Source organism: Carya illinoinensis, chromosome 12, assembly GCF_018687715.1.
Source record: "Carya illinoinensis cultivar Pawnee chromosome 12, C.illinoinensisPawnee_v1, whole genome shotgun sequence".
In the NCBI taxonomy this organism is placed as follows: domain Eukaryota; kingdom Viridiplantae; phylum Streptophyta; class Magnoliopsida; order Fagales; family Juglandaceae; genus Carya; species Carya illinoinensis.
Window position 1 is genome coordinate 10,259,747 of NC_056763.1, and position 15,257 is coordinate 10,275,003.

Genomic DNA, 15,257 nt, shown 5'->3' on the forward strand with positions numbered 1-15,257 from the left:
ACACGGTTGTGTGTTCCTTATTACTAGTCAGGATTTGTCATAGGATTTTTCAACATTAAGATTAATCATTGCTGATTCTAACTACCTCAAAACTCAAGGGACTATCGGTTTTCACATCAACTCTGTTTAAAGGTTGAACACTCAACTCCCAAAGTTAGGGTAACTGTTTCTAGCCCTTTACTTAGGAAAGTTCACTAAGTTACATTTATCTTCTTCTGCTCTTTTTTTTTTTTCTCGATTCTTTTCGAATCCTTTCTTTCTTTTTTGCTTTTTTTCTTTTTTTCTTTGTTTGTCTTTTTTTTTAGCATGACTCGGTAATTCTGTAGTTTACTTCTCCTGTATTAAATCAGTAGACAATAAATGATGAACATTACAGGTGTAAGCATGTACAAAATGCCCTTCAAACTCTTCCATTTGTTCTATATAAATCTTATCAAGTCTCATCTCAATAAGTATAGCAGCTTAGTGTTTCAAACCATATATCAACTAATATGATGCATCAAAAATCATGTTCTATGCTCAAACTTGAAAATAAATCTTCATAAAATAATTATGCTGAACCACTCCACCTAGGTGCTCAAATTTCACAAAATACTATAAATAAAGTGTGTGTCAATCATATATGTATCAACGAACATTACATTAATGCAATTTTTTTTTTTAAATTTGTGCACACTCACTACCCACCAACTAGTGAGAGGTGTGGTTCTCAATGAATTGAACGAAAGAAAACAAAGTGCACAAGAATAAATAAGTAACACGGACAACCAATTACGTGATATAAAATAAAAGCAAAACAACAAATATAAATAAAAGATAAAATACAATTGAATAAATAAATAAATAAATCAAAATAAAAAAAACTTCCCCAGAGTCTTGCACAAGCAAAGATCTCTTTGCTTGGATCGAAAGCAGTTATAAATGGCTTTAGACATTTTCCATTGACTGTGAAGCTATTACCATTCTTTGGATTGACAATGTCTACCGTCCTGTGAGGATGAACCTCCTTTACAATGTACTACCCACTTCATCGAGATTTCAACTTCTTGGGAAAAAGATGTAGCCTTGAATTATAAAGGAGCACTTTCTGATCAGGGACAATATGTTTATCATGGATTTTCTTGTCATGCAAGGCTTTCATTTGCTCTTTTGCCAAGTGAGAATTGTCGTAGGCCTCCCTTCTTACTTCATCAAGCTTTGAAATCTGCAGTTTTCTTAAACCTTTGGCAGCATCAAGTGAAAAGTTAATTTGCTTAATAACCCAAAAAGCATGATGCTGAATCTCAATAGGTAAATGACAAGTCCGACCATAAGCCAATCTATAAGGTGACATCCCTAAGTTAGTTTTGAATGCAGTCCTATAAGCCCAAAGAGCATCAACCAGTTTTTCAAACCAATCATTCCAAGTGGGTTGGACAATTCTTTCAACAATAAGTTTAATCTCTCTATTGGCCAACACAGTTTGACCATTAGTCTAGGGGTGATATGGAGTAGAAACTTTGTGGGTCACTCCATATTTCTGCAAAAGTTTTTGAAAATGTTTGTTACAAAAATATGAACCCCCATCACTAATAATCGCCTTGAGCATGCCAAAATGTGCAAACAATTCTTTTAAGAAATGGATGACAACCTTATGATCATTTGTTTCACAAGGTATGGCCTCTACCCATTTTGAAACATAATCCATAGCAGCTAAAATATAAGAATTCCCAAATGAATTTGATAATGGTCCCACAAAGTCAATCTCCCAACAATCAAATATCTCAAGTGTAAGAATAAGGGAAATGGGCATCATGTTACGTGCTATAATTTTTCCAAGTTTCTGACAAGGCTCATATACCTTGCAAAAAAACTCCACATCTCTAAAAATAGTGGACTAGTAGAGTCCATTTTGTAAAATTTTGGCAATAGTTTTCTTAGCTGCAAAATGGCCTCCACAAGCCCCAGTATGGCAAAAGTGAAAAATAGAGGTAAACTCATCATCAGAAATACATCGACACACCAATTGATCATCACAATACTTAAAAAGATAAGGAGTGTCGAAGTAATAAAATCGTACATCTACAAAGAACTTACGCTTGTCCTGAGTTGTCCAATGCTTGGGCATCCAGTCAGTGACAAGGTAATTCACAATGTCCGCGAATTATGGAGCACGCGGCACTGCAAAAAGATGCTCATCAGGAAAATCTTCATTCAATGGAAGAATGGATGTAGACACATTAGGTAGTTGCAGTCGTGATAGGTAATCGGCTACCACATTCTCGACTCCCATCTTATCCCGAATAGTAATATCAAATTCTTGGAGCAAAAGAATCCAACGTACCAACTTGGGTTTGGCATTTTTACTTGCCAACAAATATTTAAAAGCAGAATGGTCAGTAAAAATGATAACATGAGACCCAATAATGTAAGAGTGAAATTTATCTACGGCAAACACAATAGCTAATAACTCTTTCTCGATGGTGGTATAATTTTTCTATGCGTTATTCAAAGTTCGACTTGCATAATAAATGACTGAAAGCTTATTATCCACTTTTTGGTCAAGAATGACACTAATAGCAAAATCACTAGCGTTGATCATAATTTCAAATGGCAAGTCTCATCGATGCCCAAGAAACAAGAAACAAGAATACAAAAAAAAAAATAACTAACATAAAATAAAATGTTGAACCCAAAGTTTCAAGGTTCGTGTAATTATATATCTACACATAGATTTTGATGATAACAAATGAATTTAAAGAATAAACGAGTCTCAAGGTCAAGTTGTCTACACAATGGAGTCAAGCACATCAAGGAACTAAGTTTGAGCAAGAAGGGAACAAGTTCATATTAAAGTCAGAGTAATGTTGTAAATCTCTTAAAAATTTAAAATTAGGATTAAAGCTCAAAATTAATATTTTATCATAAAGTATTAAAATACATTTTCTACATGTGCATATATTTTGAAAATTTTGAAAGATGATTGATTGTTATTTTTCACATGTACATGACATAATTAAATGTTTGAACTTTGAAAATATTAAAGATGATTTATTGTCATCTTTTACATGTGCATGCTTTATTTGAATATTTTTAAAAGTGATTGATGCTCTTTTTAACTTATGCAAAAAGTAAATGATTTTGTTTGAAAATCTTGAAAATATTAAAGATGATTGATTGTCATTTTTCACATGTGCATGCTTTATTTGAATCTTTTCAAAAGTGATTAATGCTCTTTTTTACTTATGCAAAAGTTAGATGAATTTATTTGAAAATTTTGAAAAGTAAAGTGTTCTTCTTTTGTCATATGCCAAAAGTAAAAGATTAGATTTAAATTTTTTGAAAAAGTAAATGATGTTGTCTTTGACATATGAATCTTTTTAAATTTGAATATGAAGTCCCATATGCCTATAAATAGATCATTTGAGAGCTTCACATTTACAATATCAAAAACATATAACATTCATTCAAAACTTTTATTCTTTTTTCTCTAAGTATTGGGCCTTAAATCTTGTTCATTTTGAGAGAGATATAGTTCGTACTGTATTTTTCTTATTTCATTCATTTAGAAGTGTTTTCTGATAACCTACCCACTATCAGTTCTTGTATCAGTAAAAGAGTGTATAACCCTTGTGCATGTAGAAAGTATTTTACACAGAGAATAGTTGAAATATGACGTGTAAGGTGATTGCAAGTGTAAAAGGTATTCTACATGGATCCTTTGTAGCAGTGTTGTTCAAATGTGTAATAAGTTTCTATCTCTATCTGAAGGAGGTTGAATAGTGAATTTGGGGATCCTCAAGGGGTAGCTTGAGACGAGAACGTAGGCAGTGGGGCCGAACCTCGTTTACGTACTGTGTTTGCTTCTCTCTTATCCTTACTCTTTATATTTATTGCTATTTTATATTTTATTGATATGTTATATTGTGTATTTGATTTATAATTAATAATTTTTTAAATATAACCCAATTCACCCCCCCTCTTGTGTTAGTCATCTGGGTAATATAAAATAAATAACAAATAAAATGCTCAAACTTTTAATCCAAAAATATCAAGAATACACCATAAACTTCAAATTGAAATTAAATAAAAAGTAAGAAATAAAAAGATCAAACCAAATGAACGGAGATGGAGATTGAAAGCAGTGGAGGAGGCTGGACTGTAGCAGCAATTGGACTCTTCAAGGAACTATTCAACAGTGCTGCATTGTGAATGAAACTGACTATATGAAAAGAGGGTCTGCAGCGCTGAATATACCAAAGAGAATAATAAGGTGCGGTTGAAAAATGCCCGAAGAGAGAATAAAATAGTCTGCTGCTGAAATGCCCCCAAAATGATAAATTGCTATGTGCAGTGCTGGGTGAAAATAAAAATGGAATCATATGCGTGTTGCGTCCCCTAGGTCCAATCTTCTCAATAGAAAGAAAAGTGTTGTGCCCATTTTGAAGTCCAAAAAGCATCCTTTTAGACTAATCCATATGCCTTTTTGCTTTTTGACGTTTCTCTTTTCTAATTTTTGTATTCCTTGAACCTAAAAGAAGGAAATAAAAAAAATAAAAAAATAAAAAGAAAGAATAGAATATCAAAATTGTGTTATGCATGTAAAAAAATATTACCCAATTAAATCACAAGTTATAAAATTAAGCATAAAATCATGCTATTAACCAATTTAAATCACAACTTAGATTTATGCATCTTTACAATTTTTCCATCTAAAACCAATAATAATGTAATAAAATAAATAAAGTATATTGGTTCTAAAGATATAAAATATGTAATATTTCAGCTATGTTAGACCATGACTCCCCCCCTCCCCCAACAAAAAGGCAGCCAAAAGGCCCACTCCTTCGGCCTATGGTGTACAAATCACCTAAGACACTGTTGTATGTAACCATTCACCACCTCATTCTGGCCATTAGACTAGGGGTGGTAGACTGAGCTGTAAGACAATTTAGTACCTTGTAACTTGAACAACTCCTTCTAGAAGGAGCTTGTGAAGATGACATCATGATCAGTGACTATGGTGAAAGGCATTCCATTTAGTCTAAATATTTGGAAAAATAAAAGACGTGCCATTGTAGATGTAGTGTAAGGGTGAGAGTGGGAGGAAATGGGCGTATTTTTTGAATCTATAATCTATCTACCACCACTAAAATTATAGAAAACCCATTGGATACTAGTAGGATCTTAGTGATGTCTATCTAGCTTCTAGTGGGAATTGGTAGTGGTTGAAGTAAGCTTGTAGGGTCCAACTTCTCTAGTTTGCATTTATAGCATACTAAGCACTCCTTAATGTATGTTTTAAGGTCCTTCTTCATCCCTGGCCAAATAAAATCAGCCTTAATCTTGTGCAATGATTTACAGTATATGACATGTACCCCATAAGGGTAGTCATGTATGTAGTGTAGAACTTGGGCCTTAAGGGGAGAGTTCTTTGACAAATAAACCCTTCCCTTTCTTAGTAACAGCCCATTCAATAAAGAGAACCCCTTATCAGTCCTGTAGGAAGCCTTCAAATTTTGTAATCACATAGGATCTAAGACTGTGATTCCAGCCAAGGATCATTCCTCCATTGTCTCGGTCTGTTTGGATAAGGCATTAACAACCTTGTTCTCCCTTCCCATCTTGTACTCTATCACAAAATAATACCCCAATAATTTGCTGATCCACTTCTTTTGAAAGGTCCCTATCTTTTGTTCCAATAAAAACTTCAGACTCTGTTCGTTTGGTTTGATGATAAAGGGCATTCCCAATAGATAAGGTCTTTATTTCTTCACTGCATACACTAAGGCTAGTAACTCCTTCTCATGGGTAGATAGATCCAAAAGCTCTCCCTTAAGAGCTTGACTAAGGTAGGCTAAGGGTCTACCCTCCTGCACTAACACAACTTTTATACCCACACTCGAGGCTTCACACTCGATAAGGAATGACTCGGAGAAATTAGATAAAGCCAAAACTAGAGGTTTGGTCATGGCTGTATTCAACTTTTCAAAGACTTATCATTAATAGTTTCCTTATTTAGTGCATTGTAGTCCACACACATATGCCAATTACCATATACTTTCCTGACCTGTAGCACAAGTGAGGAAAATGGTGATTAGCTAATTATTAAATTCCAACAACCTAAAACTCTTGAACTATTTTCTCAATTTCTATCTTCTGAAAAAATGGTATCTATAGGGCCTCACAGATATGGGTGCAATCCCCTCCTAGAGCTTAATAAGGAGGTCAAAACTCCTCTTAGGTGGCAACCCCTTTGGCTCCTAAAAAACCCAATTAAACTTGCTCAAAACTCCCTTTAACTTAGAAGGCACATTTGTATCTCATTTTCCAGTATCCAACTCAAAAATCTATAGGAGCATTCTCATCCTTTCTACTTTAGTCATCGGGGATAGTTTTGCTCAATCTATCCGTTCATGGGGCTTGGGATTCAGACCTTTGGAAGTCACTGAATTTATTCCCATGGTGAAAGTCATGGTCAATGAGGCAAAATCCCATAGTACTGGACCAAGGGTCCTCAACCAATGTATTCCCAATACTATATCACATCCCTCTAGAGGCAACAAAAAGAAATTAGTAGTAAACATATGCCCTTGCACTAGAAAATCTGCTCCTACTAGTTTACCTCCACTTTTTATTCTCTCTCCATTAGCCACCCTCACCTCTATTTGCTTCAATGAATTAATGGCTAACTTAACCTTAGAAATAATAGTAGCGTCAAGGAAGTTGAGGATACTTCCAATATCTATAAGAATCACCACTTGTTGTCCCTTCATTCTGCCCAACACTCGCATGGTACTTGGGTAAACTGAACCAACAATTGCATGGAGTGATATGTCAGATGTTTCTCCCCCAATATTTTGCACAATTACTTCCCCTTCTTCCTAATCTAGTTCCACATTTTCCTCCTCAATTATTTCACCCTCTTGTGAGAACTTCATTCCTTCCAGTGGGGTTCCATTTTTCCTCACAAAAATAACAGATGCCCTTATCTCATCTTTCCCTCATTTCATTGGTACTCACCCTTTGAATAGGAAGGGTTCCTTTGAAAGAAAATCCCTTGAAAGTTGTAAGATCTTTCTTGGGTGCAGGAGCTACTGACCCTGAGCCTCCTCCCTCACTATAAGAACCTTGGGAAGGTGAACTTTAATAATTTCCAGATTTGTTCTCTCTCTTTTTACTATTAATATTCCTTTTGGATTTTTGCTAGCCCAAAAGCTGAATTTCAATTGTGGGGCCTAAGCATTCTTATGGGAAGCCTAATCACATCCTTAAGTTCACTAAGGAAATAAATGAGTTTATAGTTTTTAGAAAGCCCTCTAAGATGATTCGAAAGTACCTTAAATTGAGTCATGTAAGTTGAGACAGTCATGGTTTGCCTCAATCTGGTAATAACCTTCAAGGGAACATCGTATGATGAACTCCCAAACCAAATCAATTATGAACTTCCAAACCGAATTTGCAAAGCTTGAATGAAAGAATCTCATGTATGGAAACTCCCCGTCTCCTCAACATCCTGAAACCAAACCAGAACATTTCCCTCCATATAGAAGGAAGACATCAATTTTTTTTTGTGATTTGGTATTGGGTGCAGTGCAAAATAGTGGTTCACTTTGTAAGCCCAACTAGTGGGGTTTTCCCCATAAAATTTGGGGAAATTAAGCTTGATTGAATGAAGTTGCGTTCCCCCTAAAGCTCTTGAACTTTCAATCTATAATTCTTCTTCATGCTTTCTGTAGGATCTTCAGCTCTCATGCCAATTTTGTTAGAAAATAGAAATTGTAATAAATAAATTGTAACCTTCTGATTTTTCAAGAAAATCAGCACCTCCAATATGGCGTGAGCCTTGTATTTCTTCTCTGTAAATTCTTCTAAGAACATTCTACTACACTTATAACCTAAAGAAAAACAGATTGATGCAGAAATTACTAAAGTGCTCTGAACAGAATATTGAGCCCATCTAAAGTATTGCTATCTATTACAATTGCTAAATCAAGCCAAGAGTTTAGTGGCCCACAGCCTGGCCCATCAAATTAACTCTTACTTCTATCTCTATCTTCAACTCAAAGACATGACCAGTTCCTTCTAGAAGTCTCTAACAAGTACCAGACCCAAACCCTCCATTCCAAATCCATCTATCCAAACGTACCACTAGAGGTTTGTTAGATGCGAATTTGTAAATTATAATATGGTCACTACTTTTCTAAAATCGTTATATTGCAATGGAAAAAGGGTAGTACTAATGATGTTTGGTTTGAATATGATTCCGGTAGTAATCTTTGGGAGTCGTAATTAGAAATGTTTTTTACATAGATAGATTACATTTGAAACAAAATTTTGATTCATTTGAATTTATCATCAGTTCCATTATCTTCTCTATTTGAATCTCACTTGGGTTGTTCTCTGAGATAACTTTAGGTTATTTATCCTAAGATATGTTTAAATCTTCATGTCTCTCAACACACCCCCGCAACTTCAATGGAAGCTTACGGAAAGACTTGATCTCTGATGAAGTAAGAGTCAATGGAGATGATTTTGGTGAGAAAGTGAAAATTGGGATTGGTTGCTAGGTAGGTGGCACCAACATTGTTGCACCATAAAATTAGGACTTGAGGATATTTTATGCCAAGTGCTTAAAGTAGAGATTGGGCCCAAAGGACTTCTATAGTGGCATAATTAGCGAGGGCCATGTATCAGCCTCGATGTTGGAACGGGATATAATTCATTATTATTTAGTGCTCTAGAATAGAAAATTACTGCAAAATAACACAAGTGGTTGTTGATAGAGCGACAATCATTCGGGTAGCTAGCCCAATTAGCATCGGAGAAGACTTGTAGTTGGGTTGAAGATGATCAGAGGATGAGGAGAGCATGGTTAATGGTAATCTTTAGATATCAGAGAATACTCCGATGAGATGTTGTTGGGTGGTGCATAAATTGGCAGACGGCAAATGGCAAAGGTGACGTCTGAATGGTGATGCTCAAATACGGCAAAGAACTTACCATACTTCAGTACAAAGTGGGGTTAAAAAAAGGTTCATCAGAGAACTTTGAAAGAGAGGCAAATGAAGACATCAGGAGATAAGAAGGGTTTTGCATTCTGCAAATTTTTTTTATATAGTAGATCATGAATGTACTAACGTTGGTTGAGGTTGTAATTCCCAATATAGCTTAGAAAATAATTTATTTTGTTATTATTTGTATTATTATTATTGTTGTTATTGTTAATGTGGTTATTTATTGTTGTTGGTATTATTTTATGTGTAATTTTCTGATATCATTTTATGTTAGTTAAATTATTAGGCACTTACAATCTTTTTATTTAACGTATTTCTAGGAGCCTAGCTAGGATTTGGAGTATTTAGTAGGCCTAATTATTTTATGGAGGTTAGATAAAGAGATTCGGATTTTGGGTCGGAAGGTACTTTAGGGTTTAAAAGTATCGGTTTAGATCTTGTTGAAGGATATTTTTGACTACGATGATGATTGTTAGCTTATAGGCCAATCCCATTAGGCATGTGAGTTAAAGAACTAAGACCCATAATCCACTAGAAGGCCCCGAACCGGGATCCGATAGACAAGGAAACCTTGATCCAAATTGTGATGCTCCCGTACATGACAGTTAACATGCAATACATATAGCATGTTTCTAATTGTATGTATAAATTATAGTGAAAAAAAAGGGTCTTAAACAATATATATATCGTACCAAATAAAGTATTCTATTTCATTCCAAAATAATGTCTTTAACAAAAGTCATACATCGGAAATTTCGGGTGCTAAACATTGACCCTTCATAGAACCACAAAATTCAACATATTGTTTTATGCTACATAGTTAAAACTTTATTCTACTCTTTTCAAAATCTGCTTGATTTTCACAATCAACTTTAGAACGATATCTACATAATGGTCAGTCAACTCAATCTTTTATCAAAGGTAAGTATTTCTTCAACTACCGACAACCAGTAGGGCTTGTGTTTTTCCATCTTAATTGCCATCTTCCATCACAACTTCTACCATTCCAGGAGGACGGTAGTGAGACTACTTAGTGAAATTTCTTAAAATCTTAGCAAGTTATACCATGAACTTATACAAGGATAACATAAGCATGAATAAGATAAACATAAACATGAATGCATGAGTACGATTGTGCATTTTCATAAAACTGTATTTTTTTCTCTTTTAATTCCTTTAAAAAAACATGAGACATAAATGCATAAAACTTTTCATTTCTTTTCTTGTTCTTTTCTCAATCTATACATGCATAAAACTTTTCATTTCTTTTCTTCTTCTTTTCTCAATCTTGTACATACTTATGGGTACCTCATGATTTCCCATAAACCATGTGCACCCGCTATTTACAGTACCACTTCACAATCATTTATTTATCTTTAATACAATCTCAATCTCCATGTATTCAGGTTCTATAAAGACATATGGAGGCAAAAACCCTAATTTGTTCTGAATACAATTATGTTCCTATCACAAGATTGCTTATTAACCATTTTCAACTTAGGATCCAAAACCCCTTTGAGACTTATATACATGAAATCATAGAACTTAAAACATGCATGGACTTGATCCAAAAGATTCCACACCATTATCAAAACTTTCCTAACCCATGAATGCATCCTTTCTTTCTTTGAATCTTACACAAAATTGTAAAATATCAAACACCCTTTTCAACTAACATGCTAATTGAATCCTTGAACCCATATAGACTCCAAATACTTTCACATCCTCACACCATGAAATCAAAAGAAGTAGAGAGGATAAGGATGGCTTCATGAGCTACAAGTCCTTGGGCTAGGTTTGGTTGCACCACTTCAATCGCCGACTTTCAGTTCTAACCAAGTGTGTGCCGCGTTGCTATGGAATGAAGAACAAAATCTGAAAAATTCTTAGATGTGTGTGTAAAGAGAGGAGAGGAGACTTCACAAATAGCTTTTTGGTTTTCCCTCAAGGGAGTAGGGTGGCTATAAATGCTAGGGTTTAAATACCTGCACAAAGCTCTCTCTCATTATTGCTTCAGATGCTAAATTCGAGATCCTCATTATTGCCTACTTCTACAAGGCTAAAGGGCGCTGTAATCTACTTGCGCAAGAAGGACAAGTGAAAGTTTGGGGCAAAAAGAGTGGTTGGTGTGTGGCTTTCTTCTCCCACAAGCTTTGTACTTAAATTGGCCAATAAAAAACTTCTATAACTAATGATTGCACTTATTCAAATCTATATGCCAAAATGTGCTTAAGCCTATTTGGCTTAGGTGGCCGGCAAGGTGTACACATTGAGCCCTCCGTTAAATGCTCGGCATTGGCCTTTGTCGTGTAGCAAGGTCCCACGAGCTCCCTATTTAATTCCTTACAACTTCCCATAATCATTTAGGGCTCTTCATTAAATGTAATACAAAATTTCATGAATCATTAATGATGCCTTATGCAGCACAACTTTTCATGAGTCCCTTAATGGCTCCTCATCAATAACCCAACCACTACTTAAACACTAAGTAACCAATTAGTGGACGGTGGGCAACAAAAATGTAGAGACTGGGGTGAGATTCAGCTAGCCCCTTTTCATCTTTTCATGCATTTAATGTCCCACCTTCATGAATAAGAAATCTAGTGTAAATGATTGCTCTAATTAATCATTGTCTTCTTAAAAATCATAGAGTAGTTTGGACAGCATAAACCATTTATGGCATGGGGATCAAAATCTGAAATGTTTTTGGAAAGAGCTCTCTTGCTAAGTGTCAGGTAAGATGATGGCAAGAAATCCAAGATGACTTAGCCCTAGATTAAAATAACCTATAGCTTTTGTCTAAGCTACCATAAATGATTGGATATCCAAAATGGAAGGACAAATTGATCGTCCACATGTAAACTTCGAATTGGGCAGCTTAATAAGTTACTTTGAGCTACTTTCTTTGCAATTATTCAAACCCAAAGTTTAATAAGCGAAACTTAGAGCATCACACTAACAGTTTGATCCAGCATCTAAAAACATGTTATAAAAAAACCACCCAGCCACTTGGTTCCATCTTCGTGCAAGTACATGCAACCTCCCCTAGATTTTTCTCTTGTTTCAATTCCAACAGCCTACAATCCTCACTACCAGGACTCCAAGCTCTACCAGGCCTTCTTCGACTGCTGCCCAAGCCATTGGTAAGTTCCTCACGCCTCTACTCCATACACACAAGCAACACGCATAAAAAACACGTATCTTCGCTCGATTTCGGTGGTAACCACCACCCACTGAGCCAAACTGAGGAACAAAGGTCATAGGCCACCCAATGAATAAATGGTCCCATATGACGTGCATGACTACATCTTGAGCCATCAGTTGTTTCCACCTCCACCCACTGCTGTTTGGACACCATTTGGCCCTAGGTGAGCTTAAATGCATGTTTGAGATTATAGTGAATGGTATAGCTTTTAGCTTCGAGTTTTTAATTATAGAGTTTAAATAATAAGTTTTACTATTAAAAAACTATTTATTATTCAGTAACCATATCTCTAAAGCATTTTCAAACATCTCATATTTGTTTGGAAATAGTATAGAAAGTTACTTTTTGAGGTAGAAATTATATAAAAGGTCAATTGAAAGTTGTAGTGCCATGTAAGTGAGAAGATCAAAAGGCAAAATCATAATTATCTGAAAGTTATATGGGTATAAACAGTAAAAATGACAGTAAACAGTATACAAATACTATACAACCCACACATTTTTCAAATTTCAAAAATTAAAAACTATCTCATCTCATCTCACTATCTAAATACATATTTTTTTCTACAAACTATTTTACTTCATCAGAACTGCATAACCAAACGCCCTTAAGGTTGGCAAGGGAACCCATCATGAACGAAAAAGGACGAGATCAGGATTAAAACCAGCATAAGAGCAGATAAGTCGTTTCGAAGATTCATGACTAAAACTGGGCTTGTTGTCGGGATGCCTCTTTAATATTGCCTTGTGGAATCCAATACCAAGTGCATATGGAGTCGGATAAGGTAAAAAAAATTTATAACTGGTGAGGTTTTAGTGTTTCTCATAAGGTTATAAACTCGTGATTTTGATGTAGTCACTAATGTTTACAAAACTAACAATCATATTGTGTCCCTGGTAGCTTCAACAAGCTTATGACCATACATCTGATCTTCAGTTTGGGGATTTCTGTGCCTTTCCCCCCGACTTGGAAAGCTCCATTTGTTGAGCAGCATCTACTAGTCAGAGTCGGAATCGGATAGTTGTGCCTGGCATGCATCTTTTGGTTCGACATCGGTCATGGAAGGGCCTTGATCGTTTCTTGATGCAACTCTAGTCCTCTCTCTCTTTTGTGGTCTACTTTCATCCTGCAAATGTGCATGTCAGCTTTTTACGCGAGTGGTCAACACATCTAAATTGCAGAGTACACAAAACTGTGCATATTCAATGGCACTGACTAGGATGGTTATACTCAACCAAAAAGAAAAAAAAGAAGAATGGTTTGGATTCAATGACGAAGTACATCCCTAAACAAGTGCAAGTCAAATAATCCAATATGGAAAATGTTAATTGATACCACGAAATAGCATTGTAAGTTGAGTCCCAATAATTAGAATTACATGAACAATAATAATCATTGCAGTTGGTAAGAGAGGAGCAGCAGAATAGAGGAAAGAACGTAAGAGTTCTCTTTTTACAATGAACATATAGAAGTTGCAAATACAACTGATAAAGCTTAAATAAAATTAAAGCAAGATATCCAAAGCTATCACTTACTTCTCTTGGTTGACTTGGCTGATTTGACTGACTTGAATGAGTTTGTTGACTCCTCCTCAGCCAGATGGCACCAAAAGACATCAATGCTCCTAGAAGCAAGTATGGACCATTCCTTGGATCTCCCAGGCGATCATTGATTCCCCTTATGATGCCACGAATCCTTAGCTTCATTGAGTTTGGTGAAAGAACCTGTTGCGCACCTTTAAACCATATAGGTTCAGAATCCTCGGGAACAAGCTCCGGACTTTTTGTTCTCTGCATTTGACAGACTGAAGAGCATGAAAAATGGGTAGATGACTCAGAACTGCACTTCTTAAATCCAGGTTTTTGACATTTTAATATTAAGCACAATGTAATAGCACTGATGGCTCACAATGCGAGCAGTCACCACCTCCAATTCCTAAGGGATTAATGCAGAAAGCCATCCAGGCGAAGTGGTACCATCGTACCATGATAGTTCCCCATATGAATATCAAAATTAACTTTGAAAATACTTTTTGCAGCACCCAAAATGCAAAAGGCTATTCTATTCCTCAAGCTTAGTATTGGTTCAAGAATCAGCTAATAGGACCAAGCAAGTAGCTTACGAAGGAGGGCAGATCCCTGGAGTCACCATCTCTGATTATTCCTGAAATCCACTCGATAATCTGTTGTAAAAGGAAACATTAAGTAGGCATCAAGAAAGCGCACCTTGTCATAAAGATGGTTTTTACATGCAATAAATCTTCTGGCTGAGCTATGTTTAAAATGATAAAATGACCACCAGAAAATATTTATGTACAGCATGTGTAAGTGAACATGGATCGAGGATTTGAAACTAAAATCAGCCAATTTTATATAAGTCACTATTCTACCCGCAGTAGAAAATTAACCAGAAGGCTTTTTATACCTGTAAAACTTCACTGGAACCATTGTACCTTGCCACTAGCTGTGATGCAGGATCCAATTCCTTACCTTGAAATGTATCCCATATACTTTGTGGCCTTTTCTCAACTTCAACTGTCATATCATCCTCAGTGGAATTCCTTTTGTAACGAACAATAAATAACCTAGGTACATCAGTCAGATCTCTCCTTGGTCCACAAGTTTCATACACAGTCTCTGCGCTAACATCAGAATGGAGACAGAAAAAGCACAATCCCTGGATCAAAAATCAATTATTAGAGTAGTCAGGGTTCTAGACAGTCACAATGGGAAGGATAGCGTAAATAAAGTAGTCAATTTCAGATGTAAAGAGATGTACAAGTCCACAACCTAACAATGTGTCTGGGAAATATGGCAAGGAAAGCCAAGACTATCACTCCTAGGGTTGTTCCCTTAAAGGAGAAAAAAATTAGTAAAGCACGAATACGTACATGAAACAAATTTCAGTCGTATGACAGATTGTATCTTGTACACCAAAAACAAAAAATAGTATCTTGGAATGTGATTCTCTTTGAGGGGAACCCAAATCACCATAAAAATAATAACAATACCAATAAACTTGATATATCTACATTTTCTTGCTTCATACACAAGAAG

General features: G+C 35.5%; 1 protein-coding gene across 2 annotated transcripts in view; it reads right to left on the reverse strand.

The window, feature by feature from the left end:
* Nucleotides 1-12,625: 12,625 nt before the first annotated feature.
* The window catches only part of LOC122290391, a 36,258-nt gene continuing 33,626 nt past the window's right edge, over nucleotides 12,626-15,257 (reverse strand). For both annotated transcript variants that reach the window (XM_043098039.1, XM_043098040.1), the window contains exons 17-20: nucleotides 14,626-14,877; nucleotides 14,324-14,383; nucleotides 13,737-13,991; nucleotides 12,626-13,327 (exon numbers count right to left, since the gene is read on the reverse strand). In XM_043098039.1, coding sequence (XP_042953973.1) covers nucleotides 13,199-13,327; nucleotides 13,737-13,991; nucleotides 14,324-14,383; nucleotides 14,626-14,877 — 696 coding nt within the window. In that variant the 3' untranslated portion in view covers nucleotides 12,626-13,198. The remainder of the gene's footprint in view (nucleotides 13,328-13,736; nucleotides 13,992-14,323; nucleotides 14,384-14,625; nucleotides 14,878-15,257) is intronic.